The sequence below is a fragment of the Osmia lignaria genome, chromosome 11, assembly GCF_051020975.1.
Source record: "Osmia lignaria lignaria isolate PbOS001 chromosome 11, iyOsmLign1, whole genome shotgun sequence".
NCBI lineage: Eukaryota > Metazoa > Arthropoda > Insecta > Hymenoptera > Megachilidae > Osmia > Osmia lignaria.
Window position 1 is genome coordinate 8189415 of NC_135042.1, and position 25606 is coordinate 8215020.

General features: G+C 40.0%; 3 protein-coding genes and 1 long non-coding RNA gene across 6 annotated transcripts; 2 read left to right on the top strand and 2 right to left on the bottom strand.

The window, feature by feature from the left end:
• Window positions 1–8996: 8996 nt before the first annotated feature.
• Window positions 8997–25606, bottom strand: Dok (docking protein homolog). Of its 3 annotated transcripts, none has more exons than XM_076690972.1 (4): window positions 24659–25606; window positions 24136–24309; window positions 22625–24055; window positions 8997–9142 (listed from the first exon to the last, which is right to left on the bottom strand). In XM_076690972.1, the coding sequence occupies exons 1-4, from the start codon at window positions 24728–24730 to the stop codon at window positions 9128–9130; spliced, it is 1692 nt and encodes a 563-aa protein (XP_076547087.1). In that variant the 5' UTR covers window positions 24731–25606; the 3' UTR covers window positions 8997–9127. The 3 variants fall into 3 exon arrangements, with proteins under 3 accessions (XP_076547087.1, XP_034179475.2, XP_076547088.1); XM_034323584.2 differs by lacking the exon at window positions 8997–9142 and adding an exon at window positions 17979–18185 and having other exon boundaries at window positions 24659–25605; XM_076690973.1 differs by lacking the exons at window positions 8997–9142; window positions 24659–25606 and adding exons at window positions 17979–18185; window positions 24388–24614.
• Window positions 14802–15300, bottom strand: LOC143305835 (uncharacterized). The gene is made up of 2 exons (XR_013063032.1): window positions 15134–15300; window positions 14802–15074 (listed from the first exon to the last, which is right to left on the bottom strand). It is a non-coding gene; the product is annotated as an uncharacterized LOC143305835 (long non-coding RNA).
• Window positions 18536–19799, top strand: eca (transmembrane p24 trafficking protein eclair). Its single transcript, XM_034323591.2, has 4 exons — window positions 18536–18796; window positions 18886–19106; window positions 19188–19334; window positions 19408–19799. The coding sequence occupies exons 1-4, from the start codon at window positions 18664–18666 to the stop codon at window positions 19555–19557; spliced, it is 651 nt and encodes a 216-aa protein (XP_034179482.1). The 5' UTR covers window positions 18536–18663; the 3' UTR covers window positions 19558–19799.
• LOC117603951 (uncharacterized) lies at window positions 20029–21890 on the top strand. The gene has a single exon (XM_034323592.2). The coding sequence runs from the start codon at window positions 20475–20477 to the stop codon at window positions 21057–21059; it is 585 nt and encodes a 194-aa protein (XP_034179483.2). The 5' UTR covers window positions 20029–20474; the 3' UTR covers window positions 21060–21890.

Here is a 25606-nt window from a genome sequence, read left to right on the forward strand (position 1 = left end):
TACATCCATCGAAAGGGTTCCAGCGTCCATCATGATCCCGAAGACGCTTGGGAACAGAGGAAAGGAGAAAAAGGCGAGGAAGAAGATGTTCCAGGAAAAGTAGCCTTCTAGCTGTCGATCACGATCCCTGTCGATCCTTTCTCGAGCCTTGCTCCAGCTACGATGCCCCTCTCCAGGGTGACCCGATCTCGAACGAACAGGTTAAAGTAGCTCTTCTGTTGCGGACAGCCTACCTTCTCAGGCCTACCAGCCGTATTATTACGCGCCGGTTTACAAGCACCGGTGTGTCCGTGTACACGTAACAGGTTCCAGTAGCACGCAACGGAGAAAGGATAGTTTACACGGGAAAAGCGGGGAAGAAACGCGGCGGACGTGACGATGGATTTTGATGATCGTCCGCGGGATGTTGTTCTGCAAGTTCTGCGAATGTACTTCCAAAAGTCTCGATTGTTTCAAGATCTCAAACAATAGTATAATACCTACATCCCTGAGATATACGTGACGGTGGAAGATAAGAGGCAGCGGAGTCGGCGATGGAAAAACGTGAAACTAAAGAGCAGCACGGATCGTTGGACGGATCCACTCGTTGGTCGTTACATATGAGCATATGTAGAAATATATAGGTGTACATTGCACCTTTGCACGTAGGCCAGTGTGGCGGATGCGGGTGGGCGGACCGGGATCGAGCGTGTGCCAGTGCAACCAAGTCGGAGTGCCCACGCTGAAACGAGCATCGGTAATTAAACGAGCACCTCTCGGTCTCCGTCGTTTTTAACGACGGCTCGGTTTGCCTGTATGCGTGTTTCATGCCGGCTCAGAGGTTCCTTGACTTTTCACGAAGACGCAGCACCGTCTGTAATTTCGAACAGGATCGACATCCTGGGATACTTTATTGCTTACGATCGAACGAACCACTTCGAGACCGGCGTTCGAACGAGATTAATTATCCGGCACGATTCATTGCCAGCTTTTCTCCCGTTCGGAATATTCATTTGTCTCTGATTTACACGCACGTCGGGAATGCATATACCAACACCGTTGATCAATTTGTTAATTAAGAGGAGACGATATTTTTGCTCCAATTTTATCGTTGTAAAAATCCAGATTTATTTTTTCAGAATTCGCCAGGAGAAAATCATTCCGTTGCGGTAGAGACGAACGTTAACAGATTTGATAATCAATCTTCGAAAATTATGTTCCTCGAAGAGAATATTTCAAAAAGCTGCACCCAGACGCGGTGGTACGGTTGACCTCCGAGTGAAAGCAGCCGAGTACTTCTTTCAAGCAGTGCAACGGCAAAGAGAGAAAAATAAAAAAAATAAAAATGAAGCAGGAGCCAGGAGAGGGAGCTACGACAAATTAACTACGCATGATCCTGCGACGAGATAGCTGGTATCGGTACCAGAGTATAGCGGATCGCGTGTACCGGAGAGCAGGGGGGCCAAGAACCCGGTGTCTTGTGTACCGTGCAAGTCGGTCCTTATACGGACCCCAACACACCAGCTTCAGTCTCCCTTTGAAAGCAAAAAGAACCCTTCTGGTACATACTCTGTTTCGGTGGTCCACGAATACCTGCGCACGATACCGTAGCACATCGAGAACCGAGGCATCGCGTTTGACGAGAAGAAACCTCAGCAAAGAGTTCGCAAACGAGACTTCGCGATTACGCGCGTGTTCGGAGACACGGGGTCAAACGCGAAAGTGTCAAAACTATTTATAGCATCCGGCGCGATGTCGAACGGCATTCCAAAGGGCCGATGAGAGGGAATTATTCGCGTTACTCCAACCTCTACCGACGCATTAGGCACAATTGGGTGCGTGGGCAATGTTAAACGTTAAATCGTTCGTCGCGATAGGAGACGATGCGATGAGATTGCTCGCCTACGTTTGAATTTCCTGCGAATCACCAACGTAACGCGCAGCATCAACTCTGAAAAGCAATCAAATAATCCCCTAACCAACTAATTATCCATATACGAATCTCCCTTTAATTCCACTTCGACTCGAGCGTCTGAAACGGAGCACAGTTTTCAACCCCTCCTCGAACGGAGAATTCTTGCGTCCAAGAGAGAATCTTTAGAAGAACGAAGAATTCGAGCGACCGAGGGCGAGGAACGCTTTACTCGTGCGGATTCTGTGAAAGAATTCACCGCGCTGGAATCGGATCCACCCAGCCGAGGGGGTTAATGATGGTGAAAGGGAGGGAAAAAATGCGGCATAGCGGCGTCATTGGACAGGTAGTTGCCCTGGGAAGATCGTAGACGTTCAGGAATCCTGTGCGTGGAGGATAGAAACCCTGCGGACCCTCGGAGAAGAACTCATCGAATCGGTTTCACGAGCTGAGGTCAGCGGACCGCTGCGAGTCCGACCTGGAGATCCATTTCAGAAGATAGAGAGAGAAAGGGAACCGGTCGTAAATTTCCGTAAATTCGTGCAACGAAATATTATCTCTGTATCTCGGTAGGTACTGTTGCAACAGTGAAATTCATCTCGTATAAAAATGCCTACGCGTTCAAATTTGGATGAGCCTATAGAATATAAAAGACCGAACTGTTCGGTGAACAGAAATCTTCGGCGACGGTTTTCCATTCGAAGGGGGTCCAGGCACAACTGGCTACCTGCACGAACGAGCAACCACCTATCGCGGGGACCCGGTGAAATACATACCGTCGAATCGGCAGACCAATAACGTGGATACCTAGTCCGCCCACGTGGACTCTCGACGCACACATACGAAAGTAATTTCGCTGGTTCGTATACGGTCGACGATTGAAACTAAAAGAGGGACGAAGAAGGGGTGCGAGAGGAGGTGAACGAAGAAGGAAACGAGACACCGGTTTTCCAGCGGGTTGCATTCAATGGAGGCCGAATGAACGAACCGGCCATGCACACGCGAACACGAATTAAGCTTGTCCCCGCGAGTAAGCGTGTAACTACACGAGGCCGACGTGTCCGCTCGCGATTTACACCGTACGCCTCGTCACGTGGGTGTAATCGCGTAAACGTCGATACAACAGAAAGGCAAAGACCGATCAAGATGAATTAAGGGCGTCGTTGAACGACAGAAGCGTCGTCGTTCATTCGACCGTCGAATTTCACCGCGCCGACAACCGGGCCCGTCTTACGTCAGACGCGCGAGTCGGCGTCGCGTCGGCGTAGGTGAAAACGGAAACAGGTTGCGTCCAAGAGTACGCGGAGCAACGAACTAGACTCTGGTAGCTTGCTTTATTTCATGGGTCCTCGCGAACCAGACTTTCACGACTGTTCTATCGACACACGTCTCATTTGCAACACAATGGACGAGGAAGTGCGCGAGCTGTCGCTTTTCAATGGTCCGCACGACGATCGAACGATCGATGGTCCCCGTCGTGATACCCGTGTTTACTCGCCTTCTGTATAACGAGACAATTCTTCGAGCGGATAAAAGAAATCGTTAACTATTCCGATGACACGATTGATTACGAGGATATATTCAAAAAATATAACCGTGCCAATCGTCAGGAAACGACAGTTTCATTTTTCAATTTTAAACTTTCCACTTGCTGTCCTGTGTATAATTAGTGTAGTATTAATTCGACTTTCTATTGAGATACTTTAACCTAGGATATCCCCGTAATAAATATCCTTCTAGACAAGCTTAATGAACGGCTGAAAAATCCAATTTCCGTAGATAAAGTACCGGCTACCGTATTAGTCTATCATCGAATCGTAATCGAAACAAGAAAACGTTGAATCTTTAAAAGCAATAAATTGAATTCGTTATCTATTAGCATGTCTCATTCCACGTTACTAGCTTTTAATGTATGCACTGTTACACCAATGGTTCGTGGTCAGAGACAGATTGACTCCGCTCGATCGTTTGCGTAACAAGCATTTCAATTCCTATCGATTATTAATTTACACCTGCGCCCTCTCGGTTCGTTCGATAGACGCGGAATCAGGAGAAACAAAGAAACATGGAAACTCGAAGGATGTGCCAGAAGCTGATAGGTACGCGGTGTGTACGCGAGAGGACTGGCGGATACGCGTGCGATCGCCCACGCTCGCTCTTACACACGTACACGCGGCGACACTCGGCCAGTTTCTTGGTTCATTCAGTCGCTCGAATCCTTCTTTCATTCAAGGCCCGATACACTTCGATCGCGAAACCCGTCGGGACGCGTGCGAGCGGACTCGTAGATAGGCACACGCGTGCACGTGCACTTGCCGAGCGTATAGGATCTTTTCAAGAGAGATCGCAAGCGTGTAGCTTGCACGGGGTGTCTGAAAGAAATCGCGGTTCTCACGAATGCGACTCGTTCGCCTATAAATTAACTGGGTTAATTACGGCCGAGTCAATTAATTAGCGCCGCGCGAAGCATGAAACTTGACGGGAATTTTAGAACAGCCAAACGGGGCTAAAGGATTTGCGAAAGATTTTCACAGAGGAACCGTGTGCATCTTTTTATCCCAAACTTCAAGTGGGTACATTTGTACCCGGTTGGCCACATAAGGGTTAATGAGAGGTTGTTCGAGGTAATTGCATTTTTTTTCGATAAAATCTGCAACACGTACACGCTCGCGGCTACGTTTAACGCCGCTCGGTTCGATTTGAATCGAACCCGATCGACGCCGATCGTGCGCCGCCACGTCGTTCCACGGGAGAAGGAAAGAGCAATATAAAAAAGCAGGCCAACCTATAAAACATCCGCGAACGTGTCACGCCGTCGAACAAATTGCTTTCCGTAATATCGAACGACGATCTATAACAATAACGGTCTCGATTACGTTTTACAACACGTGCTTTATCGCGAGCGCCGAGTCGAAGGTGTCGGTGGCGCGGTTCACAGATAAGTGCACCGGCACAAGTTGGGCAATAGATCGCCCTGGGCAAGATTGGTGCAACCTCGCGAAGGGTAACACGTAGAAAAGCGAGAGTCGAGAGAGAAAGCTTGTAATACCATTGACGAGAATCAAGCGTACAAACGGTGTATAATTTTCGCGTAATTAGTCGCCCCACGGCTATTAATTATAGAACACTCATCATAGTACACTTGTAGCATTATATAATATATTCGATAATTAAATTTTTATAATGGATCCTGTCACTCATCCTGAGAAACATTTTTAAACGAAGAGTTTCGTATATTGGAAGAGTGATTTTCAAAGGAACAGCGTAAAATTTGGAAAATGAAACTAATATGAGATAAAAAACTAAATTAAAATTAGAGCTCTCTTCATGGTCCGCCATTCCTCGTTAAGCATAATATTCTCTCTCGTTCCATGCGAAATATCGTTCGCCTTGAAAGCATGGAAGTTACTTTCACGATTTTGGTTATGCTCACCGCGACCCAATTAACGAAGAGGTACCTTTCCACCGATTAACCGCAACTTGTTCGAATCTGAGTATCCACGATCACGTTCAAGGAAGCGACCCTCGCGTGAAATCATTTCTTCTCCATTCGAGAACAAATGCAAAATGCTTATCCAATTTAGATTTTACTAAATTACTCGTGTACTTGGTAGACAATCTTAGAAACCTGATAAGATCGAAATAAGCAATCATCCCTACGGTGTCTGTTTAAAATGGACGCAACAAAAGAGGTTCGTTTGCAACTACAAGAATCTTCTTCTACTTGAAACGTTCACCGGGCAGCTTCGCAAGCTAGCAGACTGTTTATTCCCACGAAAGAAGAAAAACCCTTGGGATCGGCTCGTTACGATCGTTGGTCGCCGATGCACGACGACCACAAGCAACCACACTCCCCCGATTACCATCTCTACCGCCTGTACACGTGTATATCCGTAGCTGGTACACGCACGTAGCCGTTCCTAGGCGTTTTTTCGCCGGGGGATTATACGTGCCCGAGATCGTGGATCTCACGAGGGCGCTGAAAGGTACGGCCTCGCCGTTTTATGCGGCCACCATACGTACGTGGCATGCGTCCACTACGTGTCCGGCATAAGACGACCGCACCGAGGAGATCCTGCGATCACGAGATACCAACTATAAGGACTGTCTATATCCTCGACGGTCTGGAGCGTCTGTAACCCTATACCGAGGCCGCGTTCAGAATTTTAGGTGACTCGGTCATTCGGGAATTTCGAGAATAACAGAAATCTAGGACACCGGCACCTCATCGCGTTTATCTATCTCGTTCGATCGTCTCCGAATGTTGCTCGCCGATTAGAAAGATTAAAGTTCTTCCATTGAAAGAGGAAACGGAGCTGGCGAAACGCCGCGTGTAACGTTCGCCGACCAGACTGTCTCGTTTTCGACGTACGCTCGTTCATTGAGTAATGCGCGGCCCTGTTTCACGCCCGTTTCATGCCGCGATACGATTTATGCCGGTTACGCAAACAAGCACACGAGATCGTACGCGATGTGGAAAGCGTCCGGTGGATTACATCGTTCGACCACGGGGACACTCTCCTCGGGACGAATAATGAAACGAAACCTCGTTACGAAGCGGAGGCGAACAACGAAGCAGAAAGTGGTTGACCGATCTCTTCGACTTATGAATCGACCGGGACAACACAAGTAGGATGATACGAGCGAGTGGGAAAACAGGAAACGTTCAGCGAATCGATCGAGTATAGTACTCGCGACTTCGTTATGATTATCGACCAAGACCACTGAACGGACCGGCGTTCGCTTGTTTTATCTGTCTCTGGATGTAACATAGATGCGAATTACACAAACGACGTTTCACTGACCAATGAAGTGATCATTGTGACGTGCGTGCATGCAGAAGATAAACGGGACGACCGCTGACAGAGAAAAGACGACGCAGAGAAAGCTTCGTGTACGTTCATGTAACGACATGTAATCGCTTCGATTCGTTTCAAATAAAAATATTGATTTACAACCACTAACGTTGGACAATTAAACGTTTTATCTTTTCCAAGAAATTGATTTCTATATCAGTGAATGACTGAGATAATATTCTTTTATCGCTACGTAGCAAAAAAAAAATAGACTTATTTCATTAACGATGAATCGTCTGATCGATTAACATAGAAGCGTTTAAAAAGTTAGCTCGATATTCATAATTAGACTTAAGAGTAGTGGTTTTCATGCGGTTACTTTCTCCTCTCCGGCGCACAGGAAATCGATCGTAAAGCTTGAACGTTGCCTATTTGCGCTCATCTATCGGTCAATTTATGCTTCCTCTAGCGTTGGAAAGGTGGTCGGAAGGTTTCCCTGATTGGACGCGATTGGGGAATTAATAAGATCAGCAGACGGCGCCAGTTCTAGATAATTCTTATCGAGCAACAAGACTCGTGGACGATCCTTTACCGTAGGGTGTCTGCTTCTTTGGCTCCTCCGTTATGTTTCTTATCAAACCGGAGACGAAGAAAAATATCGGCTATCCAATGCATGCAAAACGATACGTACTCTCGCGTAACGCGGTAACAATAGGCGTGTAGAAATTCAGATAACTTTCTGTTCTCCGCTGACAATTTGTTTCTTATAAATTTACCTACGACGACATTCGTATTCAGAGTTCGCGTTGCTTTTTTACAAGCGAAAGTGTCCATTTGTGCAAATTTTTCTTCCTTCTAGGAATGACTTCAAGGCTTTCGGTGTTTAAACGCGAAACTGGTATTCGTGGTTTCGTCTGTCGCTCTTCCAACGTATCTCCTCGAAGAAGATAAAACAGAGCTCGCGATTAAACAATAGGCCTGGCAAGTGAACATATTATCATTGCCAAAAACGGAGCCTGACGCGGCTGGTTCCCCAGCAATTGCGTACATACACCACGCCCCCGCCCAATGCCTACATGCATTACAATCGCGAAGTTCGAATTCGGAAGTCGTGTAGGTGTGCTCTGACTCAGAGCGACCGTCGAGTCTTCGTTTTCAATCGTATCCGGCTTGACTTGGTCAGGAATAACCGTGTTCGGTCAACGATGGAATTTTAATAAAGAAAAATCTATCGTCCAGCTGGACGAACGTCCATCCGCGCACGCCAAGGAATTTACCTTACATTTTATACGATGGTTCATTATCAAGCGGGAAGGGACGGCTTGAAATACCACGTCACATCGTTCGATCTTTCTCTTTGCTAATATTTTTTTTCATTTTCATTCGTATGCGTCGTATGCAATTGTCTTTCGCGATAAACTCGAATTGTTCCGCGGCGATAAGGGCGATTCAATGTTAGCAATTGATCCGTGGAACAAGTTGAACCGGAACATAGATAAAATTCGGTCGTAAAACGCTATTAACTGCTGTTAAGCAACATTAAATATCGAGCCGAGATAAGGGGATTCTTTTGTCGGTGTGAATGAGATTCGCTGCATCAGAGATTTTACGGAGGCCACTAACCTTGCTCTTTATGAATGGTGGACTTAAGAATCAGAGTGTTAGTTATCGTGTACTTATTGGGAATTGTATTTCTATTGTGTAGAAGTAAATTTAATAAAAATACCGTGCAAGGAGTGTTTTTTAATTTTGTATCAGCGCGTACATGCGCGGTCTTTTGAAACAGTACCATTGGTGCCATCTGGAGGGGATCGATGAAATTAATCGAATAAAGAAAACCTTTTTTTCGGAAAATGAGCGATTTTCTAGCTTAACTGGGGTGATTAAAAGATTCTATAGGTTTAATTTAACCCAGCTAATGACATTTCAGTCCGTTTGTAACGTCAATAAAGAAAATAACAAAAATTGCACTTTATGGAACATGAAAGCTACCTAGCGGTAGATCTCAAGAACTAATGGAACTAAATATTTGTTAAATCTTTCAGAATACTTGATTCTTTCAATATTTTAAAACATTTAAAGTACTCTGTGTTGATGGAACTCTTAAAATAATGATTCTACAATTAAAATTCATTTAACGCGAGTTTCTATTTTGTTAGTTTCTGCGCTTACCGCTAGTTGACGCTAATAGCAGTGTTTCGAAAGCGCGTGCGCTAATTTAAAATTAGAAAATATAAAGAACCACATTTTCCGTATTTTCAGGCAGAAGAAAAAGGAATGTGATATTTTTAATCTAAACTCACCATTGTTGTAAATTTCTGCGTTAACCAATGTTTCCTCGTCGTCGGTATCCGGCCCAAGGGATACTGGAGTGTATACGATCGAATCTCTAGCTCTCATTTTGTTGCTTTTTAAACGGACAATCCTCTTCTTTCACAGTTCATTCGCGAACCACCTGAAACAATAGTTATTTGTTAGAATGACATTATATTTTGTGCGTTTTAAAATAAGTTGTTAATCTTTTCAAGTCCCTACATTTAAAACGAACGATGTAAATTATTTTAATTGTTTGAAAGCTGATCATCGAGTGTATATAACAAAATATTTAAGTAACGAGAATGATGAAGATGTTTTAAGAATTTGATGGAGCAGAAGATAAAATAGCGGTAGAATTCAAAGCTTGCTGGGCGAGTATACAACTATGCCATGACTCAGAATGCCAAATATAGTGATTGCTGGGATTTCAGTAGATTTTTCACGAAAATACTACATCCAGCCCCAAGTATACTCTCATATTTACCAGAGAAACTAAATAAAAATTGATCAATTCCAGAAGTTTTCAGAAACCCTAACATTCTAACAGTCAAACTATCACTGCTTTCTTTTTCAAATCAAACAATTTCTCCAGCCTACATTTATCACTAATAAATAACTGTTATTCGATCGAACAAAATATCGATGTTGGTTAAAATTGAATTGTAACTTATGTTAATCATAAACCAACTATCCATTTTATGAAAAGTATAAATAAAGTTCCGCAAACTCGTTAATACCGTTATCTTGCTAGAATATAAGAATCCATGACGATATTTCAGCTGCAAGAATTTCATACTGCAATTAACTGTTCGCAGACAAAACTTTTATATTAAAATTACCTTTTTGATCGTTCGAGTGTGACGAATATCGCACACTTCTTCACGGTAATCTAAACAAAATGGAAGAGAAGCAGATTCAAAGAAATATCTACATGTAATAAAGGTTTCGTTTATTTATCCCAGAGTCCCTTCAATGATAGCGCAAACGTAACGCGATGTCCCATATGTTTTTTCTGTGCCTCTGTACCCGACATGTGCGTCCTTGTACCAAAAATGGCAACCCCTCCTGAATTGAAGTCAAACAAGCCTACTTCTATTTTTCTTCTTGTGTACCTAGAATACTCCACAGAAGATCCGTCCAAAGGAAAATCTATTTCATACGATTTCATTGAAAAATTCTCAATGGTAAATTGAGATATCGTTATCCATATCTCTCCCCATTATTACAATAAATATTCCTACCGCGTGATGTTAATTTCTTCCTAGATTCTTCGGCTATGATTTGTCACATTGCATCGCTAAGTGCATCGCAAAGTGCATCGCGTCGGGCAGTATCGGAATTTCCTTCGTTAATAAACCTATCGAAATGAACGATTAGTATTTCCCTTAGCAACCGGTTTCCTCGTCGCCGCGTTCACGAGTCGTCTTCGTGTTCAGGATAGAGGATCTATTTCGGATAAGACGACCGCCGTCGTCTCGACGCACCGGTAGACGTCATTCTTCCGAGATGCGATCACCGTACAAACGAGCCCGCCTTTATGTCTAAGAATGTACCAGCTGTCGGTATGTAACATTGTTTCAATAAAATGTCACATCGCGAATAATGTAAATAGAAAATTTCATTTATCGAATAACGAATGGAAAGATTAAAATTGAATTTAGACTTGAAATTGTGCCCAGGGTCGAATGAAGTCCAACTTCGTCGTCTGAATTTCGAATACTGAGAAATTTTAAGAAAAATAATGCAAGTTATACAATTTCCTTTGAATAGCTCATTCCAGACGTACAATTTACTCGGGTGTTTGTACGGCGGAGCCGTGGATACGCGCGTGTATACACGAACGCATAAAGCAGTGGTTGTAACCACGCCTTTAGGTTCGCGGGGGGTCTTTGGCTACGGATATACATGGAACAAAGAAGAGGAACAGGACCTAAATATCACGCTGCTCGATTTCTGCGATTCGTTCCAGGAACTGATATTTTTAAAACGGTTGCATTCAAACGAATCGCTGCTCGTCTGCTACAAGTCTGCACTTGGTTGGCGGGCCAAACTCGAACCCTTCCGCCATCTCTACTCGGAAATGCCTCCGTGAATTTGTATATTAAATTATTGAAAATTTAGAAAACTAGGAAGGTGTGAAATTAAATTGAGATCCTCCCTGTTTAATTTCGCCATCCGTGGGTTAAAGCTGTTTTCTATTGTTCAGGTAATTCTCTTTAAACTCCCCCGACAATATTGCACAGCCGGAAGGACAGAAGGAAAAAGAATTCTTCTATTCTTAGGAGACACTCTCCCCACCATAATCGCGTTCCTCTTCTCTTCTTCCGTTCCAAGCAAAAGGAAATCATCGGATTTTATTTTTTGCTCTCGCTGCATTTTTTAACACCCACGACGACTAATGAAAGGCAATCAGCGTCGAATGCATCGCGATGTAAATCATTTATCGATGCAAAAAGAACAGGGAATCACGGAAATTCCTGAGTGCATGCTCTGTTTCCAGTAGAAGGGTAAATATAGGACGTTTACTAAAGATTTCTTGCTAAAATTAAACGACGGAAGCGATCACGATAACGACCACTAGGAGAGGAAAGAATATCTTGACTATAACGTAAATACGACGGGCGTGGAATGATTCCAGTCGGGGAACCAAATAATTCGTACGATCGCACGCGACCGTTGTAATTAAAGTGCAACAAGGCATATTAATGAGACAGGATATCCGTTTTATTCTAGATCCTGTCAATGAGTTCTCACGAGACGCGTTTAACCCTTGAACAGCTGAGTCTGGGTCAATCGAAACTCAAACTTACAAAACATATACAAGAATACTAGCAGTGTAAAATTTAGAAAATGGAAGTAATATAAAATACAAAATTAAATTAAAATTTGGACTTTCTTCATAAATCCTTCCTTAATCCTTCTTGCAAATTTATCGTGATCTTTACTGTATCCACGATCAAAAGAAAGTTTCGAAAGCTCAACGACGACCCTAATTTACCCAAAAGCTCCCCTAAATTTTCCGCCTATCCTAAACGAAATATACCTCCCAGCATCTCGAGTTGAACGAACTTGCTCGTTCTGTGCAACACCCTTGACGCCTTTAGACTCCACTTACTAATTCTCTGCCCTTTGCACCCACGCACGTGCCAGGCTGCAGTCTAACGCAATAACGCGGTCGGAACCTTCTGTCGTGGGGGTTTAGCCCTGTTACCACGTGGTTTATGCGCCCGTTGGGCCCAGAAGGTGACGAGAACATACGTAAATTGCTACCGACATTACTTCCTGGTTATATTTAGGCCCGAAGGAAGATCGAGTTTCTGACGGGCTCGACGGTGCGCCGGAAAGTTCTGATAACCATCGAATCAGTGGGGCTACCCATCGACGATGGATCGACGTTATCTGATTCGACGTAGATATTTGGCCTCCTTTAACGTCGAATAAATATAGACGCGATTCGAGTGTCCCTTATTTTTCAGAGATCCCTTCGTGCTTTTTTAATGCACTTTTTCCTTTCGATGCTCCCTCGAGTAGCGTTTAAAGCTTCCTGGTGCCGGAGGATGTTAATGCAGGGCACGCGTGCAACCGGGAGATGACTGACACATGCGCGGCTGTGTACGAACTTGTCAAACTTAGTTATAGCAGAGACGAGGGAACATCTTGTAGGTAGGTGTGCGTGTGATTGATGCGATCACTTTAAAAGTCGTATAAAAATTGAATTTATGTTGCAGTCGGAACGGAAATGTGTATATATACTTTAACCCTTTATGATTCAGCGTATCTGCTATATTCTTCCGGGCGAAAGTGTGAAACATTTCAAGCCAACTCTGAAAGTTTAACGTTCCTCGTCGAAAAAAGAATCCAAAACAAATCGTAGCTTCTCAGAACAATTTCTCATCGGTTTTTCGTATATTCTTATCAGACCATTCATCATTTTTCTTCGTCTCTAACGAGGCAAGAAGCTCGCACGCGTCCACAGGAATGGAGGGTATGACGGCACGGGCCAAGTCCGTTCTCCGGCTGCTAGCAAGAGGGTGTCTACTACTAGTAACTGTTGGTCGTCGACAAAAATAGCGCCCTCGAAGGCGTCGTACCTACGGATGCAACAAGCATTACCATCGACAGAAAGGAAGGAAGGGAGACGAGTCGGGATTTAGACACGACGTTCGCCCTTTGGCAAAGGGACGTTGTTCTACGCTCGAACGAGAAAAAAGGAGATCACGGTAGCTAGAGGAAGCTCTATTTCCGGTCTCTATATCCGAGGTGCACGACCCCCATGATCGCTGTTCGATATCTCGTCCCTTGATCAAAAATACACGCTTTGCTTTCTCAGCCTCTAGGAAGAAATCTCATTTAAAGCGTATTAAGATCCTTCCAAACATGCTTCAACTACCTAAGATTATAAACGATGGATCTTTAGATTTTTCAGGTAATCTTTAAGTTTTCGAGAGGCACAGGAAATCATTTATACGAATAAAAAATTCTCTTTCCTGCGATGTCTGATCGGAAACAAAGTGCATATAAGTTTTTCCATGAACGAGATTCTGGAGGAAGTGGCAGCGATACGCGAATAGAACACACGGTCGCGTCAAATCGTGTGGTCAGCTGATCAGAAGCGGATTTCCTTCGGGAAGCTCTGTCGAGTCATGCATCAGATGAAAACAAGTAGGATTCTCGGTAATGATCAATCATGCAAACATTATTAATGGAAATTATCTAATTTTCATGCTAACGCAAAGAAGCTGGTTGATCGGGGGACAGACAATTTTAACCACGGTCAAATGAAACGTTCTCTTCGTAGCATGTAGGGAATGTTGAAAAAAGGACTCTTAAACGGTCCCCTTTTTTCGTGTGAATTCTAACCATCGAATAGGAGGTAAGCTCGCGAGTTATGCACCTCAAATTCGTCGGCGAAAAGAGATTAGCCCGGGTTGTATCGGACAAAAGCTCACCGGTGTGTTTCAGCCTCGAAATAGCAGCGTCGGGACGTCGACTCTCAGCTATCTCGCGTTCCACGGAGCAACGACACTTTTCTTCCTTTCCTCTCCGTCTTCTTCGTCTGCTCCTCCTCGTCCGGATGCACTTTAGTCCTCGCGAAATTTATAAAAATAAAATGCCTCGAATGTCCTCCGATTGGACAGTCGGAGATTCTTAGCGATACATGTACGATTAAATAAATAAATAAATTAGAAGATAGGTACGCGCGACCAAACGTCAATTTTTAATGCTCTTCATCCCTTGTCCCTCCATTCAGAGGAACACCGAACCAGTCGACGCGCTTTCAGCGACTGCACCACGTTGCAGTCGTTCCCTTCGAACGACGACGAAGCTCCCGTTTGTCCAGGAGCTCTTTTTTCTCTTCGCCGCTTTCCCCACCAGACTCTCTCCACTTTCCCCCTACTATTTTCTTCGGCTTTGGGGTGGAAACGCGCGATGAGACTTTGATGTACCTTCTTCGACAATTTTCTTACAAAGTTCATTCTTTCAGGGGTCTTTGATGTTACTTCTTCGACTTCTTAAATAGATTCTAATATTTCTATGATTTAAATTACTTGGCGTAATTATACTACGTTATTCGTGCTGCTTGTAATTACCTACTGGTGTAACGTGTTAATATATTCACTGCCTTGATAAATAATTAAGAAATGGAAATCTATATCGTCGCATGTCTTACCATGTATGGTTAATTCTACTGCAGCGTCTAATGTGTTAATCTTCTACTATGGCTGCCTCAGTAGAAACGGCCATGTGCAGCAAGACGCGCAACTGGGAATTAGAAATTCAACTAAAATTGTAAAGGATTAAATCAAAGTGAAATCATCTTTCTTTTATTCATCGGAGGAGGATCAAGTCACTTTAAAGTATCACAATGTGTTTGAAGTTCTTAGCTACTTTCGTGTGCAACCATTAATCCTAATGTAGCCGATGCATTTTTTTTGGAAAGACATCAGCAAATGTGCATGTCAATGAAATTTTGTTTGTTCTTGTACACCGATCCCCACGAGCCATACTTCCCGCTCTTATTCGTTGACTGTTGCTGGAATCCTGTCGTTGTCTGGCCATTCCTTTCTTTCCTGTATATTAAAAACGATTAATTAACAGGAATTAAGACAAATGTTTAATAAAAATATACCTAACGCCGTCGTGAGATCTTTTGTTCATAGTATCGTCGATGTTTGTGTACACCATTTTCGCTTCTCTTTTCTTTCTTCCGGTTACAATTAAATTAATTGAATTCAGTCTTTGAATCAGACACTAGGTTTTCTTTCAAAATAAAGTGCTGGTCCTTTATTGTATCACCTATAATCATGATCAATTTTATTTGAACTTAATAATTTTTTAATTTATTAACTACAATAATGGAAATTGTAGTAAGGCATGTTGAAGCAGCAAGTTTATTTTATTTAATAAAGGTACTCACTCTACGGCACGTGATGCAAATGAACAAGAACCAAAAGTTCTAAACGATTTGCAGTGTTACCGCGTCGACTCCCTTTGCGAGTACGGAGGTTTTTAGCAAGCCTAATAGAAAAATCAAATTTCAATAACATATCTTGGAGAATTTCGAACTCCATCTTTGGGAAGGTCAGAAAATACAGAACAACATATTTTAATGTTTAACTTCGATTTCTAAATAATTGGAATTTTAAATTCTTCTTTAAATACGTATACGAAAATTATTCGCACTTATGCGAGTAAAAGGCAAACAGGTTTCAAGGTTTCCCCGATCCCTCTTCGTGACTTTTAATCACGAATTTAAAATGTTACAATGGACGGTCGAAATGCAAATAGAAAACCTGTTTCCACGTCTGTACACTTACCTAACACTCGGTAAAAATCTCGGGATATTGCCTTGACAGTCCAAGACTTTGCACCTCATCGACACATAGGTGTTCTCGATTTTTCACGAAAAACTACGAGGTTCTCTTTGCTTCTAGCTAAACGTTTCGCGTTGCTCTCTTCAACACGAATCGATGATTCTGCTCGATTGAAAGTTGAATTTTAGCAAGGAACGTCTACACAGTGTCTTTAGCAGGACTACAGGTTCGTCGGTGGTTCCGTCGCCTTTTACATAGTCTCTGGATGTCCCCTTCCTTTTGCCGATCGCTAATATCGAGTGGGGATCGATCTCCACTTCCTCACACCATATCGCAGAATTTTTAATGCGTAATTGTGAAACCTGGATGATTCCGTTCGTCTTTAATGGGGTTTTTGGTACGTCGAAAGAAATGGTTCATCGAAAGCTGTGAATAAACTTTACAAACATCGATGCTGTTTTTTTTTTTTTAATTTCTTCAAAGTATATAAGTTAGGATCGAGTCTGATCGATTATATCGTATTTAAACTGAGTTCTTGAACTTGTTTACTTGGAAAGGAATGACCAATAGGTTCATTAATAATGTACATTAATTACAGAGAATAGTAATTCTTGTACAGGAAAGAATTACCCTATAAAATTTTCCTTAATTGCTTCGATTATACATGGAACACTTGTTTCTTATTCTTTTTTCAATCGTTTCGTGTTAGAATATCGAACGATGGAGGCTCGATGAATAAACATCGTCAGGACTATAATTCTTTCTACTCGTAGAAATCGAGTTAGATTCGGGTCAGAACTATTATCATTGACTCGAAAACAAAGTCTACGTTGTTTTTGGGCGTAGAAAAATTTCGAGAGAAACCCTCCTAACTGCTGAACTAACTTTAGTGTGAAGAATGGGACACCTAATGGTCGTAAAGGGCCACGAGTGATTCTTCACATAAATCAGGGTAACATCAATCTTTTCAAGGCTCAAGCTGATATGTTCTTGAATAAAATTGTTGCAAATACAAGCAGCATGCAATTTCACGATACAGTCGTCTTTAGAGACTCACCCAAGGCGGTATAAATTATACATTCAGGGGAAAATGAGAAAAAAATAAAACGTGGAACATGTAACTAAAGGCAAACTAGAATCTGACGCAACATCGATCCATAGCGTCGTCAGAATGTTGTTTTAAAACAACCGAAATTTTTTTTTTTTTAATTAATAAGGTTTGCAGTTTACAAGCTCCCTCGTTAATCAACCCGCAGCAGCGGTATTATTTTTTATCAATATAAATACGAATATTAACGATATCTTTCGCAGGTGATCAATTTTTTGTTCTGAACACCGGTCGACTAATTAATTTGTGCGAATGAAATTTGGGAAAAAACAAATGTTGTATTCTGAAAAAATTATTTACAAATAAATAAAATATACAATTTATAAGTGATATATAAAATCTGTCATATAGAGGATCCTATTTACTGGATGGATGTGTATCAGATTTATGTAAAACAGCATATAAATTTATTAAACCTATGATTATTTTATCATTGCAATAGAAATGTGGATATATATTTTTCATTTATCTAGCCTCCACCATATCACGTTGTTTGCTTGGATTCAGGCTTATTAATTCATTTGAACTTTCTGCCAATTCAGTGATACTGACCCTACCACGCTGTTTTACAAACTTTGCAACAGCTTCAAGTTCTCCCTGAGAGATATAAATGAATTTTCCTCTGTCATCGATGACACCAGTTAAAGTTCCAGTTGTTTGCAACTCCTGAATTCTATCTACTACACCAGCAGTCTTTAAGCCAAAATGTGCAGCTAAATCTTCAAGGACTACTACTTTATTGTCTTTGATGTATTGAAGAAATGATTGCAACAAATTTTCTTCCTCATCCTTGTTATCTTCTTCATAGCCTTCCTCCTCTACACTAAATGCTTCTTTCATTTTCAAATATTCCTCATGTTCCTTTCTTTCTTTCTCTTCTCTAGCCATCTTCTCTGCCTCTTCTTGTTTTAACTCTTCTTCGCGTTCTTTTTCATATTGCTTGTCTCTTTGTTCTTGAAGAAGCTGTTCTAGCTTTTTACGTTCTTCCCTTTCCTTATCAGCTGCTTCTCTCTGTACCTTCTTCTCTGCTTTAGCTGCTAATTTTGCTCTCTTCTTTGCACCTATCTTATGATCAGGTACAACTACTTTTTCATCTACCTCGTCAATACCCTCATTTCCAGATGCATCCTCATCATCAGCCTCCTGTTCATTGACATTAGCTTGCATACGACGTCTAGCATTTCTTTGACCCGCTGCGCGTCTTACTGGTCTACCCTGTGCAACTCTTTCTGGGGCGCTCGTTTGTTTTCTCCGTGTAGCTATAAATGTTCATAGGCAACTAATTTTAATATGTTCTTGTGAAATATATAGAAACGTTAGAATGATATTTATAAAAATTGTCCAAACATCTGTTTCATAACAAACGTAAAGGTTAGAGATAGGTTGGTTTACAATGAGAAATTGATGCTTTGATCTTAACGATAAGTGAATTGCAAATATGTAGAGGACGTACCGGATCTTCGTCCTAAGAATACTGTACAAACAACAATCAAAACTATGATTAATACAGCAAAAGAAACTAATAACGAGACGTCCATTTTTTTGTTTTATTTTCCTAAAATTTTCCTCGATTCTCGATTCTCGAGAAAATTGACATCGATAATGCTCAGTGGCGCCACGTATATGCGAACGTAGCGATTGCTTTCGAAGGTGACGTGTTGCTGTGTATAGTTCTACGTAAAGTTTTACTTGCTGTTTCTTTTGCTGTGCTATTAACAGCACTGCAATTCGATAAACATGTTAAAGCACGGAAGTATATTTATTATTTTTCTGTGCATCCTCGAATATGGGACTGGTCTTTACTTTCACATTGCTGAAACCGAACGAAAGTGTTTCATCGAAGAGATTCCAGATGAAACGACAGTTGTAGGTACGTGAAACGTACATGTTTATAGAGATATTGTTAATTGTCTTTGTTGTGATTTCTATCGTAATAAGGTTTTATTCTTTCTCTTGTAGTGAATTATAAAGTGGAATTATATGATCCACGAACCGGTGGATTTGCACCGAGCAGCCCTGCAATGGGAATGCACGTGGAAGTTCGTGATCCTGACGATAAAATGATACTTTCTAGAGTATATAGTTCAGAAGGAAGAATTTCTTTCACTTCTCACACACCTGGAGAACATATTATTTGCTTATATTCTAACAGTAGCTCCTGGTTCAGTGGTACTCAATTGGTATAAACATAAACACACAACTTTAAATAACTTAAATGATTTGTAATAGTTTAGTGTAACTAACATAATTTTATTTGGCAGAGGGTGCATTTAGATATCCAAGTGGGTGAACATGCTATTGACTATGCTAATACAGCTCAAAAGGAAAAATTTACTGAACTACAACTGAAGATACGTCAACTTCTTGATCAAGTAGAACAAATAACAAAAGAGCAAAATTATCAAAGGGTAACTGATTATTCTGTAATTCCTGAGTATTTCATATTAGATGAAGATTATATCTTATATTGTTTATTTTCAGTATCGAGAAGAACGCTTTAGACAAACATCTGAAAGCACACATCGTCGCGTATTCTGGTGGTCTCTTGCTCAGTCTGTAGTTTTAGTAATCATGGGTGCATGGCAGATGAAACATTTGAAGAGCTTCTTTGAGTATAAGAAATTAGTATAAGAACAGAACCAATTATTCTTAAAATATTAGTCATTTTATAAATATCAGTTCCCTCATCATGTCAAACCTACATTATAATTTATTGAAGAACACAAATTGGAATATGAACACTGAATGACCCTTTTTCAAAAGATTTGTACTTTCCATATATACATTCACATATGCGCAGTGATCGGTGTATTTAATAACGATTAAAATTTAAATGTAATAAAACTATTATATGAAGTGAATTTTCGTTGTAATAAAATATTAATTTTCAAAAATACTATGTAATAGAGGTGGTTAATTTTAATTCCTATAGTGACTACAGATGCAAAGACTGGACATTTTTTTTATCTGGAGGGGTCATTATTTTGGTGATTTCAGACACCGCTAAATCGTAGTTGGTCTCGAGGTCTCGAGCCCCAGAGATGCTATTCTATAAATGTATCATCCGTGGTTAGACTATTGCAATGGAAATGCGGTTTTATATATATATACATATACCGCAGTTCACCAGAGTCCATAACTGCGACGCGCAGGTTGGAAGATGGTGGGGGAACGCAGCGAGCTCTCCGCCAATCGCTTTCCACTTCGTTTGGGAGTATCGCCAATCAGGGCGAAGATGCGCACTGGAGATGCGCGAAGAACGAAAACTGGTCTTTTCGCAGTTATGGACTCTGGTAAACTGCGGTATACATTTAAGGTTTCTTTGCGTGAAATGTGAACAAAATGGTGGAGACAAGCATACATATGAACTTGTCTTTACTTAGTTAAAAAACGTATACCCATATCCACGTGAGATGATAGGAACTACGATTGAAACTAAAGATTTGATTGACACTGATGTACTTCAAAAGTATTTGACGAAAGGACTTTCATCAATTAATGTATAATATTGTGAAACTAAAAATTTGCTACAAAATTGAAGTTTCAACATGTATTGTTTACGACAAGCGTTTCGTTGCGGAACTCGACTGATCCTTACGAAAAATCCTACGAATTTGTATCGGCTTCCACTGATTAATGAGGAAAGATTTAAAATCAATTTTCACGAACGAATACATATTCGTTCTAAAACAAGTCTTTGTGAATCTGCAGAAGAAAACAAAGAAGAAGCCGATAATAAACAGGTGCTTGGAAAGATTGAAGGAAAGCTGAAGGTGATGTTTACGTGTAAAATATGTCAGTTAAGAAGCGGCAAAGTTATATCAAAAGTGGCATATGAAAGAGGAGTAGTCATAATTCGTTGTGATGGTTGTAAAAACAATCATTTAATTGCTGATAATCTTGGATGGTTCGGAGAGTTACAGAAGAACAACAACATTGAAAAAATATTGGCAGCAAAGGGAGAAACTGTTCGGAAAGTACTAAACGATGTCGATGGATATATCGAAGTTATCGAAAAAGCAGAATACGATTTATTACAACATAATATTAAACGAAAACAGGATTTAATTGAACAACAAAATAAGATAGATAGCCATGATAATAAAAACCCTGGAACTTTAGAGGAAAAATAGGATGTATTATCCGAAGAAACTACTTTATTTTGAAAATAAATTGGTGAAAAAATGTTTAAGCAAGTGTAAATGTTTCGAAATTTATTACATACTTTTTATGCTTTTTATACTACGTTAAACTTAAAAGTATACATGAAAAAAAATAATATCCAAAGTTTGGTAAATATCGAAAGACTTATAGATTTGTTTTTAATCCTTTAACCCTTTCATACCGGACGGGACATATGTTGTCCCAGTCTGGAAAATTTGATGTGTAACTTGTAACATTATTGTTGTTGATGGTGCGTCGTTATGGGATTGTTTATGCGTTTCTAAGACTTTCATCCTTTAAGATTTCAGAGAAATAACTGTTCCCGATAATGAGATGTACTCGAACTGATTTTTTCGCCGTATTGAAAGGGTTAAATTATAGACATTAAAGGAATTAGCACTGTCTCTATTGTATGGATGCATTAGATTTCTTTAGTTGTAGCAAATGTAAATACTAGTTCTAATATGTACAACTTGATAAAAAATATATATTCTTGAATAAAAGTTCTCAGATCTTATAAAATTCTATAAAACTTGCCTTTATGTGCAATAAAATAACAAACATACCAAGTTTTTATGGAAAAACTTGATTGTGATATTAATGCAGTTTCACTCTAAAAAATGGCATACCTTGGCACATGAAGTTTATATGGCAAGTTCTAATTGACAAAGTGTTGAATACCACTGTAAATTTCAATCAATATGTGTATATATAATTTATTTTTTTATAAAAATGTTTTACTAAAAATATATGGAACATAATTAAATCTTTTATAAATGTGTTTATATAATACATATGTATGTATATAAAATATATAGTAGTAGAAACAAAAGGAATGACTTGTTTCTTCCTTATCATGCATATATAAACTCTATATTTCGAAAAAATTATATAGATTTTAAATATCTCTGAAAGCACAACTTCTGTTAAACTTATTAACAGTATTATAATAAAGAGCTATGAATAGTTATGATAATAATAATATTCAAAATTATCAATCTCTAAGTACACCAAATGTTGGAATGACATGCAAATTTAATTTTTAAACTTTCACTTTTTCATTAAACTCTACTTCACGATGTAAGGCACTATATCTTTTTATAGCAATCAGTCGTTTTTATATTTTTAAAATACTAATGCTGTATTTTTTAAAACCTATCATATTAATAAATTGTATAATCGTATATCTAATATTTACTGAATATTTTTAAAATTATCTAAATATTTAAAATCGTTTTGTTTCTAAAATAATTATTTCTATACAATTGACAATGATTAAGAAGACTAGTATTTCTTAAACTAATCTTTGCACAAAACAAATGTCATTTCATTCCTAATTTTATATGACGAAGTTATAGAATATCAACGTTTAACTTTTTAATTATTTAAAACGATAGAAATGAACCTATCCTAGTCATAACATAAACTAGTATGTTATTATTTTTGAAAATTAAGAATCTCGGAAGTAAATATAATTCTTATATTTAGAGAATTGAATTGCTAATTAAGTGAAATTATTTAAAATATTTCATACCCTTTTTGGTTTTGACACGATCGCATATTCACTATTATTAAAGACTTTATGCTTTGGACCCACGGTACTGCTGCCAGAAGCAGACTCAGAATGATTTGATTTCTTTCTAATAACACCATATCCAAGGTGACTATCATCTGCCAGCCTCACAGCAGACATGTCCTCAACAATATCATAGTTTGACCATGCAGTATTGGTATCAGCTACAGAAGTATTTATAGAAATGTTGGAATGTGAGGTTTGTGATGCACCACTAAAATTTCCGAACTTATATGCGCATTTCTGACTGAGCTTGGTTGCAGAACCAAAATGCTCCAGTTTATCATAATCTGATTCATCACTGGACTTGCAAGGTATCTGGCTTATCGCGGAAGTAGTCACTACTGGACTATCTGTAATACTAGACTTACTCTTTGAAGAGCTTTGAGAAGATACAAAAGGCATCATAGTTTCATATTGGAAATCATCCTCATTTTCTTTATTTTTGTCATTATGTAATAACGAGTTTGCTCTCTCAGTGTGATGTATGTTATCGATTCCATGTGTTTTCCAAGCATCATTTCTCACTTCTACTAGATCATAAGGATGTTTCTCTTCATCATTAAGGATAGAACTACCAATTGTTTTTTGCGATAATTCCGGCGAGGTATCCAATGCCTTATATTCTCCACATGCAGATGAGTCAGACAATTCAGAGTCTACATTTTTCTTGTCTAACAAGCCCGTGAAAACACATTTACGCGGCGGCTTTGCAGGTTTTGATCTTCCAATCGATGAAGATGGTTTAGTAGATACACTGCTATCTACATTTGAAGAAGAGTTTGAGTGTTTCTGAGAATTTTGTGGTGAAAAGTCGATATCAATTAAATTAGAAGAGCTATTTGGAGAAGGAGGTAATGCTGCTCTGGAACCAGCCTCCATTGATAAGGCAGCATGATACTGAGCATCATTACAGTCAATGCTTGGATTACTTTCTTCGTTCAGTAATTTTTTCATTGATCTCATTTTAGAGTACATGCATCGAAAGATCTCTTGCTGGCTGCTGTGTTCCAAGCGAAATGAACCTTCTCCTGATTCACATTTTCTTCCTGCTTCAAAAATAAACTTTCCATCTTTGTAACCATATCTTCTAATGTATCTATATGGCCAAGTGAAAAGGACTATATCACCATCCATTAATTTAATATCAACTGCAGCTACCACAAGGGTATAATTTCTGGTTTCTAAGCCGCATCGTTTAGATGCATCTGTTTCTACAACTTTGACAGAAAATACTCCTTCTCCACTTGTACAGTATAGATCATTGTTTTCCTCTATTGTTTGATTAGATACACTATCTTTAAATGCTACTAATTGAAATGCAGTAATCCAATGACTCATATCTACTTCTGAATAACATCCAAAATAATGAATCCCTGATTTTGTCACAACCTGCATACAAAAGAAACCAAAAAGAGAAGGTTTAGTACTTTACATCAAATGATTCCTAGAATCCACAAGTTCTTACTTACAGTAAATACATGGGACTGATTACTGGGTGCAATTTTAATACATGCATCTAATGTAATGATGCGAGGAGCATGAAGTTGCAATACAGCTTCTTCTTGATTATCATATATTTCCACACGTTTGATCCCATAATTGCTAGTTCTAAACAACTGACAGAATCTTTTGTGCCATGTTTTCTGGAAAAAAAGTAATACCACATTTGCCTTAACGTCGGTAAATTAAACTTATCTAACTGAAGTGAATGTGTAACCTACATATTGCGAATAAAATCGTCGATACGAATGAAAAATGATAGGTGTTAAGATTCGATTTACTAACAAATTATACAGATCTGAAATATCTGGAATTTTATCGCGTGTGCTTTGTAGGTTATTCCTGTACAATTACCGATAACGAACAATCATCAACCGACGTACTCATGGACAAGAATACTCGAGAGAAAAGAAATCATAGGAAAAGACTACTCGATGTTGGATTATAACTGGAAATATCCATTTATCTGTACCGACGCGACGTAAAACCAACCTTGAGTTGGCCTAACATGCCCTGTGGTGGTAACAGCAGGATCCCTTGTATCAAAGGTTCTTCGGGCTCCATCGTTCCCGCGAAACATTAGCAATTGAACGTTTCACTAGGATCGTGCCTCTGTACCTTGTGTAATTTCGAAAAAGCAAATTTTTCCACTTTCACTCCCACTTTTCCCCGTCCGTGCTATTCCTCTCACTGGTTCGCCTCTGCTTTCGAGTCGTGCTCTATCGTTTACGCTCGTTCTGACAGTTTTCTCGAAGACATTCAACCCATCATAATGTACGGTGCTTGACATTTCACAAAAGCTTGGTGCCCGACGTGAACGTCGACTAGGATTTCCGGGAGAAAAAGTTCTTCTGTATGTGTGTACGTGTTCCACGAATACCGTCGTGTGCGATATTACACGTACACAAGGAGTACAGTTCCAGTGTACGATTCCCGACGCATTCGGAGCCAACTGTCGTCGAGTAATAGAGCCTACTGAGGCACGCACGTCTTCCGTCCGTACGATGTCGCCCGAATTGTCACGAACGCAGAGAAGCGCAACTATTCTCGAGATAACTCGTTCTCCTCTTGTTATTTCAATTTGTCAGCTTCTCTAACTTTGTTTGCATCGAAATTTTTATCGTACACCGTACGTTTCTATGCCAAGCACCTTTCGTACGTTTGATCTACCGCCTTGGAATTCCAATGCAAACGCCGAGAATTGGATAGAGGTGATAGTTCAAATTCTATCCGTTCGTCTCCTCCTACCGACTTCCGCTTTTATATTTTTTTTTTACAAAACATCACGTAGCGAAAGATAAAACGTGAAGGTTCAATTCTTATGATTATAAATGTATTATGATTGTAGATAATATTAGATCGATGATTAAACCGGACAGAGGTAATAGTTCTTCCGGTTTATATAGTTAAAACAGTACTGAACGTTTAATTTTTTCGATT

Coding starts and splice junctions, on each gene's coding strand:
- eca (XM_034323591.2), top strand. CDS start 18,664: ATGTTAAAGCACGGAAGTATATTTATTATTTTTCTGTGCATCCTCGAA. Junction 18,797..18,885: donor AGATGAAACGACAGTTGTAG/GTACGTGAAACG, acceptor TTTCTCTTGTAG/TGAATTATAAAGTGGAATTA. Junction 19,107..19,187: donor GGTTCAGTGGTACTCAATTG/GTATAAACATAA, acceptor TTTATTTGGCAG/AGGGTGCATTTAGATATCCA.
- LOC117603951 (XM_034323592.2), top strand. CDS start 20,475: ATGTATTGTTTACGACAAGCGTTTCGTTGCGGAACTCGACTGATCCTT.
- Dok (XM_034323584.2), bottom strand. CDS start 24,730: ATGGAGCCCGAAGAACCTTTGATACAAGGGATCCTGCTGTTACCACCA. Junction 24,310..24,658: donor GCATGTTAGGCCAACTCAAG/GTTGGTTTTACG, acceptor CTTTTTTTCCAG/AAAACATGGCACAAAAGATT. Junction 18,186..22,624: donor TCGTGTCAAAACCAAAAAGG/GTATGAAATATT, acceptor GAACATTTATAG/CTACACGGAGAAAACAAACG.